The sequence below is a fragment of the Rhinolophus ferrumequinum genome, chromosome 23, assembly GCF_004115265.2.
Source record: "Rhinolophus ferrumequinum isolate MPI-CBG mRhiFer1 chromosome 23, mRhiFer1_v1.p, whole genome shotgun sequence".
In the NCBI taxonomy this organism is placed as follows: Eukaryota; Metazoa; Chordata; class Mammalia; order Chiroptera; family Rhinolophidae; genus Rhinolophus; species Rhinolophus ferrumequinum.
In genome coordinates this window covers 24005472-24024887 of record NC_046306.1, presented here as the reverse complement: position 1 = coordinate 24024887, position 19416 = coordinate 24005472, and the positions used below count along the sequence as shown (strand labels likewise).

The window sequence follows — 19416 nt, the reverse complement described above, 5'->3', positions numbered from 1 at the left end:
TCAGGGTGCTGGAGAGGAGGGAATGCATGACATTACAGGGTCTGACACTCAGGGGGACCAAGGGAGACGCTTCTAGATCCTTTGTCTAGTCCCGTGCCCACATCAGCTGCACGGCAGAACTAAACCAGCATGAAGCTATCTCGTTCCTTCGACCTTGGAAGAGATCTCTGCTGTTTGGCTTTGTCCAGTGTGCACATTATGTGTCCCATACAGGCGGGGACAGTTGGAGCCCTCTTCACCCCTCCCCCTGAAAAAAGACGATATAAAGAACACAGGCTGAGGGTCTTGTGTGTTTTCATGCTTTAATTCAGAGCTGTCTGCTGTAGGTACAACTCTGTCTGAACAAAAAGACAAAGGAGACCAAAGTGAAGACCCCTCCCCACCTCCCTCCTTCCTGAATCCCCTGAATTCTGTCAAGGGGATGGCCAAATATGAGAGTGCACTGTGACTTGTTTGCACTGTGCCCCAGGTCAGAGAGGGAATTAGGAGGTCACCAGGCAGAGGCCCCTCCGTGGGCCTTTGCCCAGAACCTTGTCATGTGCCCACCCCTCCCCAAGGGGCTGTCAGATGCCCCTGTCTCGTGGTGATTGGGAAGGGTGTTCACTGAAAAGCTAAGTTATCCCTTTGGGAGATATTTGGTAAACTCCGCTCGAGGCCAGCTCTGTGTGCAGAGTCCTGGCCCCCGACTCTGACTCCTGCCGGAGCCTGGATCAGAGAAGCAGCAGGGCCACTCGGGCCCTAGGCCCTACAGCTAAGAGGCCACTTCTGGCTGTTGAGCTCCAAGGGACTAGCAGTACCAGGAAGGCAGTTCCTGGGGACACTGCCCCTTCGGATCTAATCAGCTCTGGCCAGACGCTGGGGTGTGGGGATGCCCCAAAGATTTCTGCTCCAGAAGCCGAGGGCGGGAGGGAAAGGTGACAGCCCACCAGGAGGAGGTATTAAGCAGGTATTTGGAGGATGAGCACTCGACGGCCCAGCCCCTGGCCTTGCCCTCCAGCCCTGCATTCTGTGCCCTGCATAGACAGGGGCTCAGGCTGCCATGCCTCTACCTCCTGGAGCTGCACAGGCTGCGCTGCACCTTTTGCATAGATGTGGACACTGAGCACACACATGCACACACGTAGGAGCCCCACGGGACCACCGACCAAATGGTCTCCCAGGGTCCGTCCCAGGGCAGCCAGTGAGCTGCCTCCTCCACTGACGTGAAGAGAAGCCTGTGGAAGGTCCCATTGGACTCCCCAAAGAGGGGACCCTCAGCACTGTGGGCGAGGGCCCCTGTGACCCAGATAGGCAGGTCGGTCTCGGGCCAGAGCAGGAATGGAGGGCGGCAGCCGGCCCCACTCACCTCATCCAGAGGCCCTGGGTCCAGGCCCAGGACAGCCCTTTACCAGCGGCTTCTCCAGCAGCAGGGACGGCATGGACTGTGGCCCCAGCCCTGACCACATCCACCAAAACACAAGACACAATAGGAAGGCCACAAACAGCAAGACACGGACAGGAGCAGAGGGGCTATGCAGCTCCACTAAATTCCAGTGGTGAAAAATATATAGATTTTAGGTTGTCAAATAGAGTCATACATTTATTTTCTCGGCAAAGCTTTGACTATTTCTAAGGAGACACTCACTACGCAGCTCCGTGAGTACACGGCACAGGAGGCTGGGTCCGCGGCCAGTCCTGGCTTGGCTTTGGATTGGGTTTGTCCACGGCCCCTCCATGTCGTGACCCCAGTGTCCTGGGGGCAGCCCCCAGGAGTTCGGGTTTGGTTCGGCTGGGGCAGGGGGCGCTCCACAAAGGATGGCTGGTCTGAGGCCCCGACCGAGGTGGGGGAGTTTTGGAGGCACAAAGCGCGTGGCAGAGGGGCGGTGGCCCCGATGGCTGGGCTGGCTGTCCACTCCCAATGCATGCAGGTGCCCTGTCTCGAAGGGAGGGCACAGAGAGGAAGGGCGGAGCCCACGAGTCAGGCAGCGGCTGTGGGAGCAGCAGGGGCGGGCAAGCAACCTTGGCAGAGAACCAGAGTGTCCCCTAGGCCAGAGGGGTGAGTAGGGCACAGGGTCCCACCAACCCCCTAAAATGTGGGGCCTAACTCTGAAGAGTCGGTGGGACGACCAGATGGGTGTCAGCCCTGCAGGGGAAGAGGAGCGGATTTACTTTGTAAAATAACAATGGTAATAAAATGTCAGCAGCTTTGCCAGGGGGCCCAGATATGGTCCCAGGGAAGGAGGGGGGACAGAGAACTTTCCTAGGCCAACTGGGCTCGGGCTGGGAGCAGGGAAGCTGTAGGGCTCCCACTGTCCCTGCCCTGTCCCTGCTCAGAACACATCCCAGGGCACCCTGCTTTGTCCTAGATAACATCATGGCTTCTGTACTCCGTCTTGCCATTCATCCTGCTGAATCTTGCTCCGCCTCCCCCAGGCAGATAGATCTAAGATTCAGGAACGCTCACCCTAGAAAGCAAGCAGCCACTTCACAGGAGATCTTGGGAGGTGTGAGAACCAAGCCCGAAAATGAACAAAGTGCAAAACAGAAGTTGGGCTGAAGCCCCCGGAAAAACGGGTCCAGCTCCAGGGGCCATCATGGCCTCTGGCTTTTCACACCTGCTGAGGACTGCTGAGTCCAGCCCTGGCTCCCAAGCCCCACCTCAGATGGCTGGAAGAGCCCCTGGAGCTGCGGCCCCTGCCTCCTCTCCTTGCGCTGGCAGACTCTCTGGAGGGGAGAATTCCTACCCCAGCGAGGAGCCTGTCGGGCTTAGCTCTCGCAGGAAGAATTATCGGACACACCCAGAAGCGCAGGAGGAAAGTGGAGCGTGGAGAAGATCCGGGATGCACAGACAGATGGAGAACCCATACTGCCCTCGGCTACCTCTTGCCCATCACTGTCTTTCCTCCAGCCCGTGACCTGGACTATGCTTCTGAATCCCAAAGTGGGGAGCAGCTTGAGGAGGCTGGAGCTCCAGCCCAGGCCCAGTGGTTCCAGACCCTGCTTGGAGTCCTGGGTCAGGGGCCTGTACTTTGGACTGCAGCTGCAGTCCATGTGAGGACATAATACTGGCTCAGGAGCCGGGCTGAGGGCAAGGGGTGGCCTGGGAGAGAAGGCGTGGGGTGAGCAGGGAACTGGCCAGGATATGGGGTTGGCGGGGACATGGGGAGGCTACTTGGGCCCAGCCTCCCCGAATCAATATACTGGAGACTTCCTGAGCAGCGCTGTCCTTGTGAAGGGCCAGGTGGGCGGGGGCTGGGTTCGGGACCTCACCACCTACCCTCCCTGTGGTTTGTCCAACCAGCGTGCCTCCCTGCCCCACGTCTCTCTTCCCTTCTCCCCTGTCCAAGCTCTGGGATGCCATTCCCCAACCCTGGCTCCCAGCTCCCTGACGCTGTTAACATCCTGAAAAAAACCACTTCCAAGCCCAAAACTAAATAAATAAGATGATGCCCCACGGGAATGTGTGAGAGGGAGGACGGCACCCCTACAATCAGCGGTCAGGCTGCCGGAGCCACTGGCCGGAGGGGGCTTCTCAGAGCTGGGAGCCGCCGGCTGTGCCGGGGCCCTGCTGGCTTAGCGAGCGGCAGCTGATCCTGCGGATGGAGTGCAAGGCCACGGTGCAGCAGCCCCGCAGCAGGGAGCTGATGTTGTAAATGGGCTGGCCCTGGCGCCGCTGTGAGCGGCAGAGCCAGGCCACCGTGGGCACGGCCGGCACCACCACGGCCAGCAGATCCACGATGTAGTGGCGGCTCCAGTAGCTCTTGGGCTCCTTCTCGGCTGCGGCCGCCTCCTCCTCGTCTTCCATGGGGCATGCCACACTCACCGACAGGCCGGGGTTGGGGTTGGCACCAGGCCCATGGGGGGTGGGCCCACGGGTGATGGGCTCTGGGGCCTCAAGCTCATCACCCACCGTCACCACCACTGCTGAGTTGGGGTCTCTGGGCCCTGAGGGGTGGGGATCCGGCTCCGGGCACCTGTCCCCTGACTCGGGGCCTGTCCCGCAGACCTGGGCCTTGGTCACCTTCTCCAGGATGGTGTCCAGGTCAGGCTGGTATGGCACCAAATCCGTCTGGATGGCACGCTCCTGCATGCAGCTGGCCTGCACGCCGGCCTCCATGCCACATAGCAGCTTCTCGTAGGTGTTGCTGGCAGGGAAGCGGGGGCCCAGGCTTAAGGAGCTGTGCAGCGAGGTCTCCTCAGGGCCACAGTCCACCCCTGATGACAGCAGGCTGCTGGCCTCCAGCACGTCCGTCCGGCTCATTGTGTCATCGTTCGCCACGAAGCCACTGTCAGCCCCATCCTCAGTGGAGGAGCCAGGGTGGTCCCCGGGGGGGTGGTCACCGCAGACGGCGGGGTCACTCAGCTTGGTGTAGGTGGAGCTTCGGGTGAGGGAGCGCGCAGGAGAGCCGCCGGCGGACTCCCCGGTGCCGTCCTCCTTGGCCACGCCATCCTGGGCCACCTCCATGCTGTGCAGCAGTGTCTCCAGCTTCTTGTTCTGGATGTTGATGTCCACAAAGTACTTCTGCAGCCCTTTGTCCTTCTCCATCAGGTTGTTCTTGACCGTGTCGATGACCTGCTTGAGCTGCTTGATCTCCTTGCGGGCCTCCTTCAGGGCCAGCTGCGCCTCCACGCGGTGGCACTCCTCCTCGATCCAGTCTTCCTGCATGCGGGACAGCTGCGTCTTCAAGTCATCGATCTCTGTGTCCCTGCGAGCAGACGAGACACACACGCTCACTGCCTGGCCTGTCACGGCCACCAAGGACAGGCGAGGAGTGCGCTGCCCCAAGGACAGAGGGCCTGTGCTGCTGCCACTCAGAGCTAAAACCAAAAGGAACAACTCAATGTCTCCTTCTTCTCTTTATTCCATAGGGGGAGACGTGTGGGGGGAGGGGCCGAGGGGTGAAGAGAGGAGAGGCCTCCTCCTGGGTGGGGGCAGAAGACATGGCGATAGCAGACACTACACAGGGCACCCCCATCGCCCCCCGGCTTAATTTAGATCCGTTACCTACGGAAGAGACTAGACAATAAAGGGTCTCAGTTTTAAAATGCTACAACCATCAAAACCTAATACAGCAATATTAAAATCTTGACATAAAACAACAAAAATGAAACCTAAAATCTCTGCTTTATGGAAAGGGATGTGGCCTCCTACTAAAGCTGGTTGTAGAGATTTTAAATGGGGCAATATTTGGCCAGAGACCCTGGGAAGAGGGAGGTGGTCCACTTAGTGTTTAAGAGAGAAACTACCGCCTTCAGCGTGTGTGGGGGGAAAGCTGATAATTTTCCATCTTCCCTCAAGTAGAGGGAGAAGTGGAGGATGAATCAGAGGAGAATGACGAAAACAGGGTGGCCCTCCTTTAGTCAGCCTGGATGTTTCTTTTTGGTATCTACTGTAAAGATGAAAGTCAAAATGATGGATGAAAAAGGCACAGAGCTACCCCTGAGAGAAGGGTTTCCAGACAGGAATTCCCGCTCATTCTCAGGAATTTTTTTCGCTTTCCCGTTCCCAAATCCCGAGAAAAGTTGGTCAGGAAATCGGGAAAATCAGCTCCTTGAACCCAGGTGGTTGGTAGTATTGGCCGTCACTTTGTGGAAATAATTCATCGTGGAGAACAGAAAACAGTTTATATCTCGGAATTTGGGAACAGGAAAGCGAAAAAAAATTCCTGAGAACCGGCGGGAATTCCCTCCTGGAAACCCTACCTGAGAGGAGAGGCAAGTGCCAGGCAAACCAGACAGTTGGCAGACTCTTGTCCAGAAACTCTCAGGCTTTTTAAATCCAGGAGTCACAGATTAATCCAGGGTGGGGCCAGGGCACAGGGGAAGGAGGCCAGTTAGAAAAAGATGCCACCAAGCCCAGAGGTAACACCAGGGGGCGGCTGGACAGGACGGATTAAAAGCAGTGAGAAAGGAGGAAAATCCTCCCGAGACTGGAAAGCGCACGCTGGGTGACCCTCCAGCACACCTTTCGGTGACACGGCCCACGCCGTATCACCCCAAACCCTGCATTCGCGTCAATAGAATCCCCAAATGGCACGATGTCACTTTGGGGTTTACGAGCCCAGCAGAGGGACGGTCCCAGATTAAGCACCATGTACTTTTCAGTCAGATTGGAAACTCAGTTCAGGAAATGGGCCCAGGACTCTCATGTCACAATACAGGGGAGGGCCTGGGCAGAAGGCCTGCAGTGGCCAGGAAGTCAGCAATGGCATCGTGTGCCTGGGGACGGACCGCTGACAGGACACAGCTTGGGACGGCAGCGGGAACCGGAGCTGCTCAGACTGACGACAACAGACATGCTGACAGGTATGGGGGCACTTGTTCTTCACTCCTCCCACCTCAGGGTGGGGGCTCCCTCTAGGGTGACGCCCCTCACTGACACACGGAGCCATGGGAGGAAGAGAGAGTTTGGAAGAAGGAACTGAGCATGCTCGGCCCCTCTCCTTGGAGCCACCAGGACCGCGGGGAGTTACAGCTTCACAGCCCTGCCTAGGACATTACATTTGAACTTGAAGGACGAGTTTGCCAAGGAAGCAAGATGGGGAAAGTGCATCGCAGGAAGTAGGGACACGGCATACGACAGCAGAGTGTAAAAGGATTTCCAGGAGAAGGTAGGTTACTGCGAGACTGACACGTATCAAACTGAAGGTATGGCGAGTGTGACCATATAGCAAGTAAAGAAGTGCCCAGGTCCCGGAAAGGGTAGCAGGCAGAGTGGCTAGGGAGCTGAGATGCAGGCATGTCCACGCCTGGGCACCCTGCCCAAACCACACAGGGCAGATGGCCGGCTCTGCGCTGCAGGGCCAGCCCTAGAAAGGAAGCTGGGAGCTGGGCCGTCTGCTTCCTGAGGACATTAGTGCAAACAGCCAAGTAGACACAGGGCATCACTGAGAAGACGAGGAGAAATAAAAATAGAAACCCTAGCTCTACAGACAAGGAGGCCCACAGAACGCCACGTGCAACCGCCCACAGGTCAAACCCACAACAAATTCAAACTGATTGGCAGAGCTCTGGTCAAGAAAGACGTGGACAAGCATTTATTGGCAACATCGGAGGTGACAAATCCATTGAGACTGAAAGATTCGTGGCTGCCAGGGACTGGAATGGTTGGGGAGAAATGGTGCGGAGGGGTGATTGCTACTGGGAGTGGGATTTCTTTTTGGGGTGATGAAATGTTCCGGAATTAGCTACTGGTGATGGTTGCAGAGTTCCGTGAGTATAATGAAAATCATCACATTGTATGGTATGTGAATTACAGCTCAATAAAACGGTTACATAAAAAAAGAAGGAAAATGTGGTTGTCGTGGCCTGCCTCGACCTCCAGGGCCCCACACAGCACCTCCTGTAGCTCACAGTCCCCTGCATATTTGAAATGACTGAGTCTGGAGAAGACGGGTAAGATGAGGAAAAGGTCAGAGGGCAGCCCCGAAGCTTCCATCATAAAGATGACGCCGCCAGCCTGGGAAGGGAGAGGCTGGGAGCATCAGGATTGGCCCTCGGGTCCAACGAATGTGCTCAGACAGGCCTGAAGGGGCTGCTGGGAGACCCCGGCTAGGTAGGAGCTCAGTGAAAGGCTTCTCCTGATCGTACATCATGTATAAGTAGATGAGCAGGAAGGCTCCTGGGGGCACAGAGCCCCCCCGCTGACTTCCTGGGAGGAAGCAAAGCCACGCCAATGGGTTGTTTCTCCCACAGAGAAGGAAAGCCAGGAAGAATGCCCTGTGTTCCTATTCCCCAGGTGGAAAGAAGCCAGGGATAAGAAGTGGCCAAAAGGGGCTGCCGGGCTAAAACTGGAAGAGTGCAGCTCTCGGTGGGAAGTCTGACAAGCACTCACAGGGCAAGCGGCTCCCGGCCTGGTCCCAAACAGCTACATGAAGTAATCAAAGGGAGCCGCTGAGGGGACAGCAAGGACAGGTGGGGGCTCTGGAAATGGGCTCCCACAGGACTTTGCTAGGAAAGGAGCCCCCAGCCACTCCTTCCTCCCAGAGATGCCCCAGGGCCCTAGTTCCTCGGAGTGTGGAGCTGGTGGCATGTCCCCAGGGCTGCCCCAGGCTGTCCCTGGCTGCCCGCTCACCGGTCCTGGAGCCGGTCCTGCGTGTCCTTCAGCCGGGCCTTCAGGTGCCGGATGCACACCTCCTTCTGCTGCAATGGGGTCAGGTACTGCTCAGGGGTAGGCGGCTTGATACCATGGTTGTCGCTGCACAGTGTGTACTTCATGGAGCGCCTGTAAGGGGATGCTTGTCAGCCAGGAGGGATGGAAAGGACAGCAAGGCACAGGTGCTATGCCTCCCGGAGGCAAGGGGACACCAGCCTCACCATCCTGGTCCCATAGCCACCAGAGGGCTCCAGGCCAGGCCTCCCGTCAGGAGTCAGGGCTCACGCGGGCATGAGAACACCCAGCCCTTCTGGAAGGAGGGTTTTATTAAACCTCTTCTGAGTGAAGACCACAGCACCCGGGTGGGGAGCTCGGGGTTCCTCTAGTTGGGGGTGGGGGGACCTATTACAGAGCACGCGCCTGACAACCATGCCGGTCATTCTACCTATACCACCCCCATCATTATAAACAAATGATAATGACATCCCCAGTGGTACATCCCAAGAGAGAGCTCCGGTGTCCCGTCTCCTGATGCTGAGAACAAGTTTGGGGCTGGAGGCTGGGGTGGGAGGGCCTCTCCCTCCCGGTCACCTGCATACCTGCTTACTGGGAGTAGACATCTGAGCCCACTGATTGCTGGTCCACTTGTGCCCACATGCCCACATGTGCGAATATACACCCGTGCCCGTGCATCCCCACAGGCACTCTCACGTACTAGGACACCAGCCCACGCATGTGTTCACACAAAATGCATGCAAACCCTTTACTCTGGGGCACATGTGAGCACACACATGAACACTGCTGTCTCTGGGCACCAACCCGTTAACAATTGTACCCTGAGGTGGCAGCAGGCTGCATATGCACTGCTCCGGAGGCCACTTGCTCCCCTGCACAGAGTGGCACAGACTTACATGTGCAGTGAGCAGACCCTGGTCCCACTGGTGCAGAGGAGGAGGAATTCCCACCCAGTGGAGGAAGGAGGGTGGAGGCTTTCACCCAGGGAAGGAGGGCACCCCAATTCCACCAACAGATCACATCCTGGCCTCCTTGACTCCCAGCTTCCTGCCTGTCGCTTGTTCTGTTCACAAAGAAACCCCCTTGCATCTTGGCTTATAAACCTCACACAACTTGGCAGAAGACTTCCTGCCACCCAAATCGGCTCCTTTAGGGGACAGGGAACCCCAGGTCTAGAGAAGGGCAATGACGTATTATGAGCCCAGAAAAGACAGGCTCTGGTGAGGCCCGTTGCTGCAGCAGCCAAGGTGGAGGCAATCTGAAAAGCTTTGTGGAAGCTGTTTAATGTTTACTGAGGAAAAAGTATTTGTAAATTGTTGAAGAGAAAGTGGCAATAGAAGCGGACAGAAAGAAATGATTCTCTTCTACGTACTCACCTCATGGTCACTAGGTTTAACTCCAGTCAAGTCACATGTGGGCCTGCTTTCTATGTGGCAAGGGGCTTTCTATGTGGCGTGGGGTGGGAGCTTAGGGTGCCCCCCCTGGTGGGCTCTACAAACCCTCTTTCCAAAAGAGAAGCAAGCCAGCAAGTACTGTGGCCCTCAGATGGCCTGAAGCCCCAGGAGCTCATCCTGCAGACATCCTGGTCCCTGCAAGGACTTTGGCTAGAGGAGCACCGATTTGTGGTGTAAAAGAAGGTCTTCTTCTCCCCATGCCCAGGGGTAGAGGAACCAGGATTAGTTAAACTAGTAAGAGATGAGAATTAGAGAGCAAGGAGAGATTTTAGCGTTTCCCATTTATTTCCTGAGTGTTTTCCTCCAATATAACATTTAACACTCACACATTTGCTGTCATAGCTCTGTCTTTGTGGGGAAAAAGTTATATATATATGTAAGAAGGAAAACAGACTCTGATGCACGTCTCTCAGCTGCTCATGCTTTGGAACGCCTGGTTATTTGCAGTGAGGCCACAGCTGAGGCCTTTCCACTCACGCTCATGGGGGCAAGAAAACCCTTCCATGGAAGTCGTAGGCAGCCTCAGGGCTGGGACTGCCCCCGTGGGCTGCAGTTATGACATGCATTACAAAACCCTGCTACTAAAGAAAAAGTATTAAAGTCATTAATCATACGCTTTTCAACATGTACGTTAACACCTCAATTTTACTCGGGCCCCCTGGTTCTGGGATGGGGTTACAGACGGGAGGCTGGGGCATGGGTCCTCACACACATCATGTATCCACCACGTGTGTCATGCTGGAAAACTCTGAGGACTGTTGTCTCAGCACCACCCAGACATCATTTCACACAAATGATACCCTTTCCACTAGAAAGGGCAAGACAAGCCTGCCTTGGGGGTCCTCTGGCCACGGGAGCTGCAGGCCAGAGTCTCCTGGCCTCTTGCCCACAACTCTCAAGTTGGACCGAAGTCCTAATGGCGGCAGGTACCAGCTATGGGCCACCTACACATATCAAGCCACCAAAGCCACACTCTTCTACTTCCACTTGTATTTCAATGCCAGGCAAACAGGATGGTGCCGTCAGTACAGCTCTAACTTCCTGGTCTTGGACGATCCACAGCTCTCCTTTACCTGCTTCCTCAACCCTGCCCTGCTTTTCAAGTCTGGGTCCACCTTACCTGAGAGCACAACTTAGCATGTGCTGCATTTGTAACACCCTTTGCTTTCCAGACCAACTCCATCTCTGCTACCCTCAAAGTGTCCCCCTGAGAAAAGCAACATGGCAGACACTGCGAGTTACCTTCCAATATCCATTCTTGCCTCTTACCCCACAGAACCCCAATTCTGTGTGGGGTGACATGGTACCAGGGAGAACACTAACTGTCCCCGTACTACAGTCCCAATCACATCACCCAGGTCCTGCCAGGAAGGTGTAGAAAGAATTTCCTGGGGAAGGTGTCCCTTGTCAGAAAACGTGAGCTCCTAGGGGCTGGGAGACTTTGGGCTTTCTACCTTTTTCCTTCTTGGACATCAAGCTGATCCGTGGAGGTGTAGGAGCCATCTTGTAATGCCAAGTACAAAAGGTTATACCAAGGATGGTGGCGCACAAAGACAGGAAATGGGGTCCCTGACACCAGAGTGCTGCCTGCCTCTGGCCCCTTGTTCTAAAAGCACCACCCCTAGTTTGTCGAAGTCACAGACTTGGTTATGTGCAGCTGGAAAGGATCACATCCATCTTACAGGCAGGAACGAAAACTCAGAAAGAGGAAGTGACCTGCTCAAAGTCGCACAGCCAGTGAGTGTTGGGGTGGACAGAACAGCCACCTTCCTCTCTTCCCCAGGGACGCAGCTTCCAGACAGCAGGGCCAAGGGGAAGGGCCAGTTACCTGGGTGTGGGGCTGCTGTCACTGCCCTTGCAGGAGCCCGAGTTGCTGCTGCTGCTGAGAGAAGAGGTGCCGTAGGCATCCCGCACGCTCACAGGTGGAGAGGTGCGCCTGGGGGCAGGAAGAAGAGGCAGGTGCTCGTTCTGGCTGGTGGGCAGCTGCGGACACTGGGCAAACACCGCCAGGCCGCTGCGGCCCCAAGGGCCCCCACTTCGGGGTCACCGCAGGAAGAGAAGCAGAAGGGAGAGGGGGATGCACAGACAGGGGTGACAGAACAGACAGCGCAAATCAAGATGGAAAACCAGAAGGAGTCCAGCCCTCCTGGCTCCCCAGGACAACAGTGGAGGTTGGGCAGGGCTGCAGGCCCAGGTTGAGGCCCCATCTGCCCCTGCCAACGGGCCTCAACTTCCAGGTCCCCCAAGCACAGAGGAGAAGGTCCCTTCATGGGCTGAGGAAGAGGTGGAGGAGAATGGGGCAGGCAGGAATAAGGACAGAAAGAGGAGCAGGGGTGAAAATCAAGGTAGGCCAAGTGACCCGAGTGGAGGTCTGCACGACATCCCTCCCTAAATTGTGAAGATCAGACAACAACGCTGACGATGGCAGGAATGCAATGGTTAAGTCTTCAGAGAACTTCACATCCAGTGTCATGTGAGCCCTTAAATAGTTCCAGGAGGAGGTGAATGTTAGCAAGCCCATTTTAAAGATGAGAAAACTAGGGAAACGACTTCTTCGAAGACCTTCTGCCGGTTGGTGGCAGAGTGGGGACAGAGACCCACCCTCCTGCCACCCTCCGAGGCTAAGGCTCTGGGCCAGGGCAAGACTCACCTGCGGGATCCAGCAGAGGCCCGTCTACTGCCCGACAGGGACATGGTCATGAGGCTGCGGGTCCGGGTGAGTGGTGGGATGAGTGGTGTCCCTGGGGCTGAGGAAAGAGGGCGCGTTGGCGGTGCTGCGGGGAGGGCCGGGCCGGGCCATGTCATCCTCTCGCTGGGGCCGCTGCCCGGCATGGCTTCTCCTCTCACCCTTCGGCAGGACACCCAGGACTGAGTGAGGTCCTGGCAAGCCAGGTTCTGGCCACAGCTGCCTCCACCAGCGAATGTAGCAGGTTCCTGCCACCCAACTTCAAACGATCAGCAGAGTCTCAGGGCAGCCAGACCAACCCTGTGTTCTCCAGATGAGTGGATGTGCCCCACAGAGAGCGAAGACCTTGCCAAGGTGACACAGGTATGGGGGCAGGGTTTCCTGACTGGCGGCGCAGCTCTGAGCCTTGGATACTATGAGCCAGGCCCCCTGGGTCCCTGACACTCGGACCCCCACCCCTGTGCTGCTCAATCCTCCCTCCTTGGTGGGGGCTGCAGGCTGGAGGACTCCTGGAGCTGGACCAGGAACCCCAAATTATGCTGGGCTAGTCTTGACGTCACCTTCCCAGAGCGCCCGTTGGCGCGTGGCTCGGGGCTTCCCGTCTACAGGGGAGATAAGACAGACCGACATACCAGCACACGTGTAGAAAGACATATGGATACACATGATCATGAAGAGGTAGCACGTCCCTGACATTCCAAGACATGCCACACAGCTCTCATGCTCAGGGGGCCTGTGCACCATGCAGGCCATGCAGCTGGGCCTTCCGCACATGTGCTGCATACAGGCAGGCCAGCACCCGTCTGTGCAAAAGCACATGCTGACTGGGGATGCACCACAGACTCGGGGCACAGGCTCATAGCAGATGAAGAATGGGGGGAGGGGTAGGAACAGAAGTCCGCCCCCAGGGGGCGTCTCAGTGGGCTGGGCCCAGGTAGAAAGTGACCATATCTGCAGAGACCCATCATTGGTGCTCTGGACAAGTGGGTAGGGGGACTCAGGCCCTTTGGCTCCTGCCCAGGACCCCCTAAGCCCCTCTCCTGGGAAGGGACTTGGGCTCCAAGGGCAGCCCTACAGGGGTTTAAGGAGGGGAGGCCCCATGCTGGGCTGAGTGTGGGCCGCTGTGGGGAGGAGGCCTGCCCTAGGCCTCAGGCCAGAACTCCTGGAGCCCGAGGTGGAGGGGCCTGAGCTCTTTGTAGCCACCATGCTAGTCCTGTGCCAGCTCCAGGGACCCCAGTTCCCTTCTTCCCTGCGCAGAGCAGGGACTAAAGACCGTAGCCTGGGTGACAGGAGACTGAGCTGAGGACATTGCACCCCAGACCTTCCTCCATGCAGGGAAACAAGCACTCACCAAGCCCCACTGATGCCAGAACCCAAGCACGTTACATACATTACACCATCGACTCCTGCCAAAAACCCTATAAGGAAGTGCTGTGATTAGTCCCTTTACAGATGAGGAATCCGAGAGGGAAGGGACTTGCTCAAGACACATCCCCCGTGTGTGGCAGGACCAACACCAGATGCTGAGGGGCTGGATCGCAAATCCTGGAGTCCCCGGCCCGGGGCACCACCCCTTCCCACGTCAGGGCCTCTGGGGAGCCTGGTCATCCTGGCCAGTGCTAGGGCTGCCTCCTGAGCAGACAAAGGCACTACTCAGGTGGCCTGTTTCCTGGCTGTGACACAGATGCAGCCTGTTCCCCTGGAGGGCCAGGACACAGCCAGTATTGTCTGCCCGGAGGTGTCGGGTGCCGGTACAGGAGCTGCCGACACCATGCCTGTCACCTGAGCAGCCCTGAGCAGCTCGCCCCCGCTTGGCCATGCATCCCACCCCTCACGCCCCGAGCACCCAGGCAGGGCCTCCTGGAACTGTAGGGTCGGCACCTGAGGAGGAACCATGGGATAGGGGCTGGGGCAAAAGGGTGCCCCCACACTTGTGTCAAGAAAACCACCCATGGCTCATCGCCTCCTGCCTCCTGAGCACAGGAGGGTCTGGACTAGGAGTAGCTGGGACAGGGCAGGGGTGACTGTCCTTCCTCATGGGTGGGCAAGGGCTTCAGGGATCACCTGTCATTGACTGAGCCTTTTGGTGGCCAGGCGACCATGCTGAGTACTTTTGTGTGCCCTGGCCCCTTTCTTCAAATGTCAATCCTTCAAGGCAGGCAGGATTTGTTATCACATTTGGGCCAGGGTCCCACAGCTGCAGGTCTAACAGACTCTGGCTTCTAGCCCCAGGCAGCCTGGCTTCACTGGTGTCTTCCCATCATTACTCCCTCCCGGTTGGCTTTCGGGAGGATGCAAAGAGGAGGCTGTGCCTTGGGGAGCACTTCTCAGCAGAGGCAGCACTAAGATCTGAGGGACGGGCCTCACCTTCCAAGCCAGCTTGGGTGAGTGCCGCTAAGGAGCTACCGTGGTTCCCCGAAAATAAGACCTAGCCGGACCATCAGCTCTCATGTGTCTTCTGGAACAAAAATTAATATAAGACCCAGTCTTATTTTACTGCAATATAAGATCCGGTCTTATATTACTATAATATAAGACCAGGTAATATAATATAATATAATATAATATAATATAATATAATATAATATAATATAATATAATATAATATAATATAATATAATGTAATACCGGGTCTTATATTAATTTTTGCTCCAAAAGACGCACTAGTGATGATTGTCTGGCTAGGTCTTATTTTTGGGGAAACAGGGTAGGAAAGGTCAGGTGGAATTCTAGGCCTAGGTCTTGGGAGGCAGGCACGACGCCTGGCTTGCCTTGGACCTGTGTGTGGGTCTGGTACAATGAGGGCTTTGTCCCCGCTGTCCCTGCCCCTACCTTGCTTGGCAATCCCACGCCTCCTCCTTTTGAGCTCCCTCTTCCTTCCTCTCTGGTCTGGGGGTGGGACTGGGATGGTGTTTATACCTGGATGGAGCCAACAGTCTCTTGGGAGGCCAGAGCCAGCCATTCATCCAGGACGGAGGTGGAAGTGGCATTTCCCCTGCGGAGACCTTGCAGGCAGGGGTCCCTCATGGGAGGGAAGAAGCCACCCAGGCCCAAAGGGAGCCACCTCTCCAGGATAATGCCGCGAAACCTCAGTGTGGGGCCTGTGCTCGCTCAGCTCTTCCCTCCCCTCTAGGCCCCAGAGAGGAGGCAGGTTGCCATGGTGTTTGTCACCATGCCGCCTGCTTGGCCTGGAGTCCCACAGGCCTGTCCCCAGGTGGCCAGAGGCTGCCACTTAGAATGGAGGTTAGAAAGGAAACCCTTAGCTACGGGAAGTGGGGCTCGGGCTCGTAGTCTCTCATCACCTCAACCCCAGAGTACTCGGAGACCCCGCCCCTTCTCGCTCCAGCCTCCCTCTATTTCCCCATCCTGCCACACCACGGCAACCCTGCTGTATCTACCCCTTTGATCAGTCCCTCACATGCTCAGCGTTTCCTGAGGACCTATGGGGCTCCAAGGGATCCAGAAGGATCCAGGGACCAAGAGACGGAAGATGCAGAGATAGAGTCAAACAGACCTGGGCTGAAATCTCAGCTCTGTCACCCTCCAGCTGCATGCCTTGGATAAGTCATGCTACTTCTCTGAGTCTGAGCTCCCTCATCTGTAAGTGGGGCTATGACAGAATGTGCCTCATAGGGCTACTGTGAGAATGACACGGGATAAAGCATGCATGGGGCTTAGCCCTGTGCCCATCACACAACAAACACTCAAAAATGGGTATTGCCAGTACAGTGGTTCCTCGGTTTTCAAACATCTCTGTTGACGAACATTTCGGTTTACGAACGCCGTAAATTTTATGGATCTACGGTATCACTAGATAGTAAAAGTCATGCTAATTTTAGGGGTTGATTTTAAAGATCTGGAATGGATTAATCCATTTTGCATTACTTTCTATGGGGAAATCGCGCCTCAGTTTTCGAACATTTCAGAACTCAAACGGTCTTCCGGAACGGATTACTTTAGAAAACTGAGGTACCACTGTATTTTGGAAGTACATAATTGCAATGTAATGTGAACTTCAAAACAGAAATGCATTCAAGGCATAATGGTGGCCTCGGGAAGGTCAAGGAAAGCTTTCCCAAAAAGAAGTTTACACTGGGTCTTGAAGGGTGAATAGGAGTTCGCCAGTGGGAAGGAAGAAGCCTGGGCAAAGGCAGTGAGTAATTCAACAGCACAGCTGCTCAGGAAACTAAGGGGCCTGGTGAGGGCAGAGTCACATTGGGGGTGAGGCTGCAGCAGGAGGGGGGCCAGACCATACAGAGCTCCAGGGGCCAGGATCTTGTTTTGTAGGCAGCAGGGAGCCATGGAAGGACCTCAAAAGGTGGAGGGCCATAACCAGATTTGCATTTTAGAAAGTCCTTGGGTAGGAGGCCTTTGTGGAGTGTGGCTGGGAAGGGATAAGAACAGAGGCAGGAAGTTATCAAAAACAAGCAGGGGAGAAATTAGGAGGGCCCAGGTCAGGGCGGCCGCAGGAGCGATGGAGAAGAGGGCCTGGAACTTCCTCAAAATTCATCAGTAAAAATCGGGGCAAGTCTTGATCCTGGCGTTCAAGACCCTCTCTTCTATACGCTTTCCAATCTGCTCTCCGCTGCCTACTGACCCCTCAGGAAAGCGCTGTTCGTTGCTCCCACATCTCTGCACTGGCCGTTTGTCCAGGCCAGTACCTGTCTGTCCAAGGGCAGCACCTTCCCTGGCCTGTCCTCATACACACAACACACTCTGGGACGTCTCCCGTCACTTAGTGTCTCGACCACTTAACATGCCATGTCTTGTGGTGAAACACCACCCTCTGGGGGAATTTCATAAAAATAAACACAAACAACACACAGCTGTACGGAACACAACGGTTTAAAGAGGCACATTGGATAGACCAAGGGGTCGGATTAGATGGTCTCTAAGATGCTTCTGGATCCACCATTCTCTGATTCTATCATTCTAGGGCTGTTAACGAAGTGATGGATGTCCAATTGATGCCTCCTTCCCCTGCAATTACTAGAACTCCGTTTCCACATTTGTAAAATTGGAAGCTGCATTCTTTAAAGAGACACAATGGCATTTTACTCAATCAGCAAGTCACTGGGGAGAAACCAGGTACTCAGGTTAATGTAATATTCTAGCTAAGTGAAAGTCCCTGTATACGCCATCAATTATCTTTTTTCAAAGAATTAGCCACCAATAAAAGAAGAAAGCTATCTTAAACTCCAAGGGAACAGAACAATCTGTGTCTGATGACTCAAGCCTCTGACAGCTGTGGGAAGCACAGCACTGCAAACAACAGAACAGAACTTGAGGTGGGTGAGGGGGTACCTCTCTGCTGAGACGACACTAGAATGCAGAACATCCCACCTGTCAAATAGCAGAGCTCCTGGTGCTCCCAGGATGCTAATGCGGAGAGCAGTGGGAGATGGAAGACAGACTGGGAGTGTTTTAGCAGCCACACTCTGGATCTCACAGGATCAGTGCTATGAGGGTGATTGGCAGCTGAGGGGTTCAGTAAACCTTCCACTGGCTTCACAACCTCATCTGCCACCACGCTCCTCTGCACTGTCAGTGACACCCAGGACCTTCCTTCCTGGACTTGGGAAGGGACGCAATGGGGGTATGTCTCCAGCTTGCTTCCTGTTTCCCGCCCAAGCTTCCCTCAGCAGGAACCTTCTTCTCGCCGTGGCAACCCCAGGACAGGGGCAGGGCGTCTAGAACCACAACTCAGCCAAATGCTGCCTGGCTTCCCAAGGTAACCAAGACGGGACTGTGGTCTCAGTGGCTGCTACACAGCAAGTCTCTGGTGGTCAGACTCGGATTCCAGAGCTTGGACAGCATGGAGCCCAGCAGTCTTCAAACCACCCAGAGAACTTGCCTCTGGGATGGCTGAGGGGGTGGGTCTCCTTCCCCACTTCATCTGAATAGGCTCCTTTTGTACCTGTTCTACATATGGATGGTCTGAAGTAAGACTTTTTTTTTTTTTAAAAAAAGGGTTTTGCAGGTTAAAAGTCTATGAAATACATATTTCCCATAATAAGATACTGCTTCACATCCACTAGGATGGCTATAATAAAAAAGACGGACAATAACAAGTATAGGCGAGGGTATAGAGAAATGGGAGCCCTCATGCACCACAGGAGGGAATGTAAAATAATGCAGCTGCCGTGAAAAAGAGTCTGGCAGTTCCTATGTTTAACAAGAGTTAAACACAGAATTACCACATGACCCACCAATTCCACCGGTGGGTGTATACCCCAAAGAATAGAAAATAGGTGTTCAAACAAAAACTTCATAGCAGCACTAGTCATAATAGCCAAAAGGAGGAAACAACCCAAATGTCCATTAACAGATGAATGAATAAACCAATGTGATATAAAATGGAATATCATTTAGTCATAAAAAGTAATGAAATGGGGCTGGCCCTGTGGCTCAGGAGGTTGGAGCTCCACGCTCCTGACTCCGAGGGCTGCCGGTTGGATTCCCACGTGGGCCAGTGGGCTCTCAACCACAAAGTTGCCGGTTCGACTCCCGCAAGGGATGGTGGGCTGCGTCCCCTGCAACTAACCTGGAGCTGAGCTGCGCCCTCCACAACTAAGATTGGAAGGACAACAACTTGACTTGGAAAAAAGTCCTGGAAGTACACACTGTTCCCCAATAAAGTCCTGTTCCCCTTCCCCAATAAAATCTTTAAGAAAAAAAAAGTAATGAAATACTGACATCTGCTACCACATGGACGAACCTTGACAACATTCTGCTAAATGAAAGCCGGACAAAAAAAGCCACGTATTGTATAATTCCATTTATATGAAATGTCCAGAATAGGTAAATCCATAGAGACAGAAGGCAGATTAGTGGCTGCCAAGGCCTGAGGGAAGGAGGAATAGGAAATGGCTGTTGAAGTGTATGAGGTTTCTTTTTGCGTTGCTAAAAATGTTTTAGAATTAAATAGTGGTGATGGATACACAACTTTGTGAATATATTGAAAACCCTTGAATTGTACATTTTAAAAGGGTGAATTTTACAGTACATGCATTATATCTCAATCAAAACAAATTAAAACCTACATAATCTATTTTTGAAATGGACAGTTGTAAAAGGACAGGCGTGGTTCCACAAGGGGAAGGGAACTGCAACAGGACAGGAGCTAGGCTGGTGCAAAAGTACTTGCAGTTTTTGCAATTATTTTTAACCTTTTAAACCGCAACGAC

General features: G+C 54.7%; 1 protein-coding gene across 11 annotated transcripts in view; it reads right to left on the bottom strand.

Moving 5' to 3' along the window:
- Nucleotides 1-288: 288 nt before the first annotated feature.
- Nucleotides 289-19416, bottom strand: part of SNPH (syntaphilin) — a 40225-nt gene continuing 21097 nt past the window's right edge. The window contains exons 3-8 of one of the 11 annotated variants that reach the window (XM_033094871.1): nucleotides 13581-13647; nucleotides 12611-12831; nucleotides 12194-12477; nucleotides 11372-11578; nucleotides 8054-8203; nucleotides 289-4685 (exon numbers count right to left, since the gene is read on the bottom strand). In XM_033094871.1, the coding sequence (XP_032950762.1) occupies nucleotides 3512-4685; nucleotides 8054-8203; nucleotides 11372-11578; nucleotides 12194-12375 (1713 nt within the window). In that variant the 5' untranslated portion in view covers nucleotides 12376-12477; nucleotides 12611-12831; nucleotides 13581-13647 and the 3' untranslated portion in view covers nucleotides 289-3511. Of the gene's footprint in view, nucleotides 4686-8053; nucleotides 8204-11371; nucleotides 11579-12193; nucleotides 12832-13580; nucleotides 13648-15148; nucleotides 15298-19416 lie in introns of those variants that run through there. The other 10 variants (XM_033094868.1, XM_033094869.1, XM_033094874.1 and 7 more) reach the window with 10 other exon arrangements.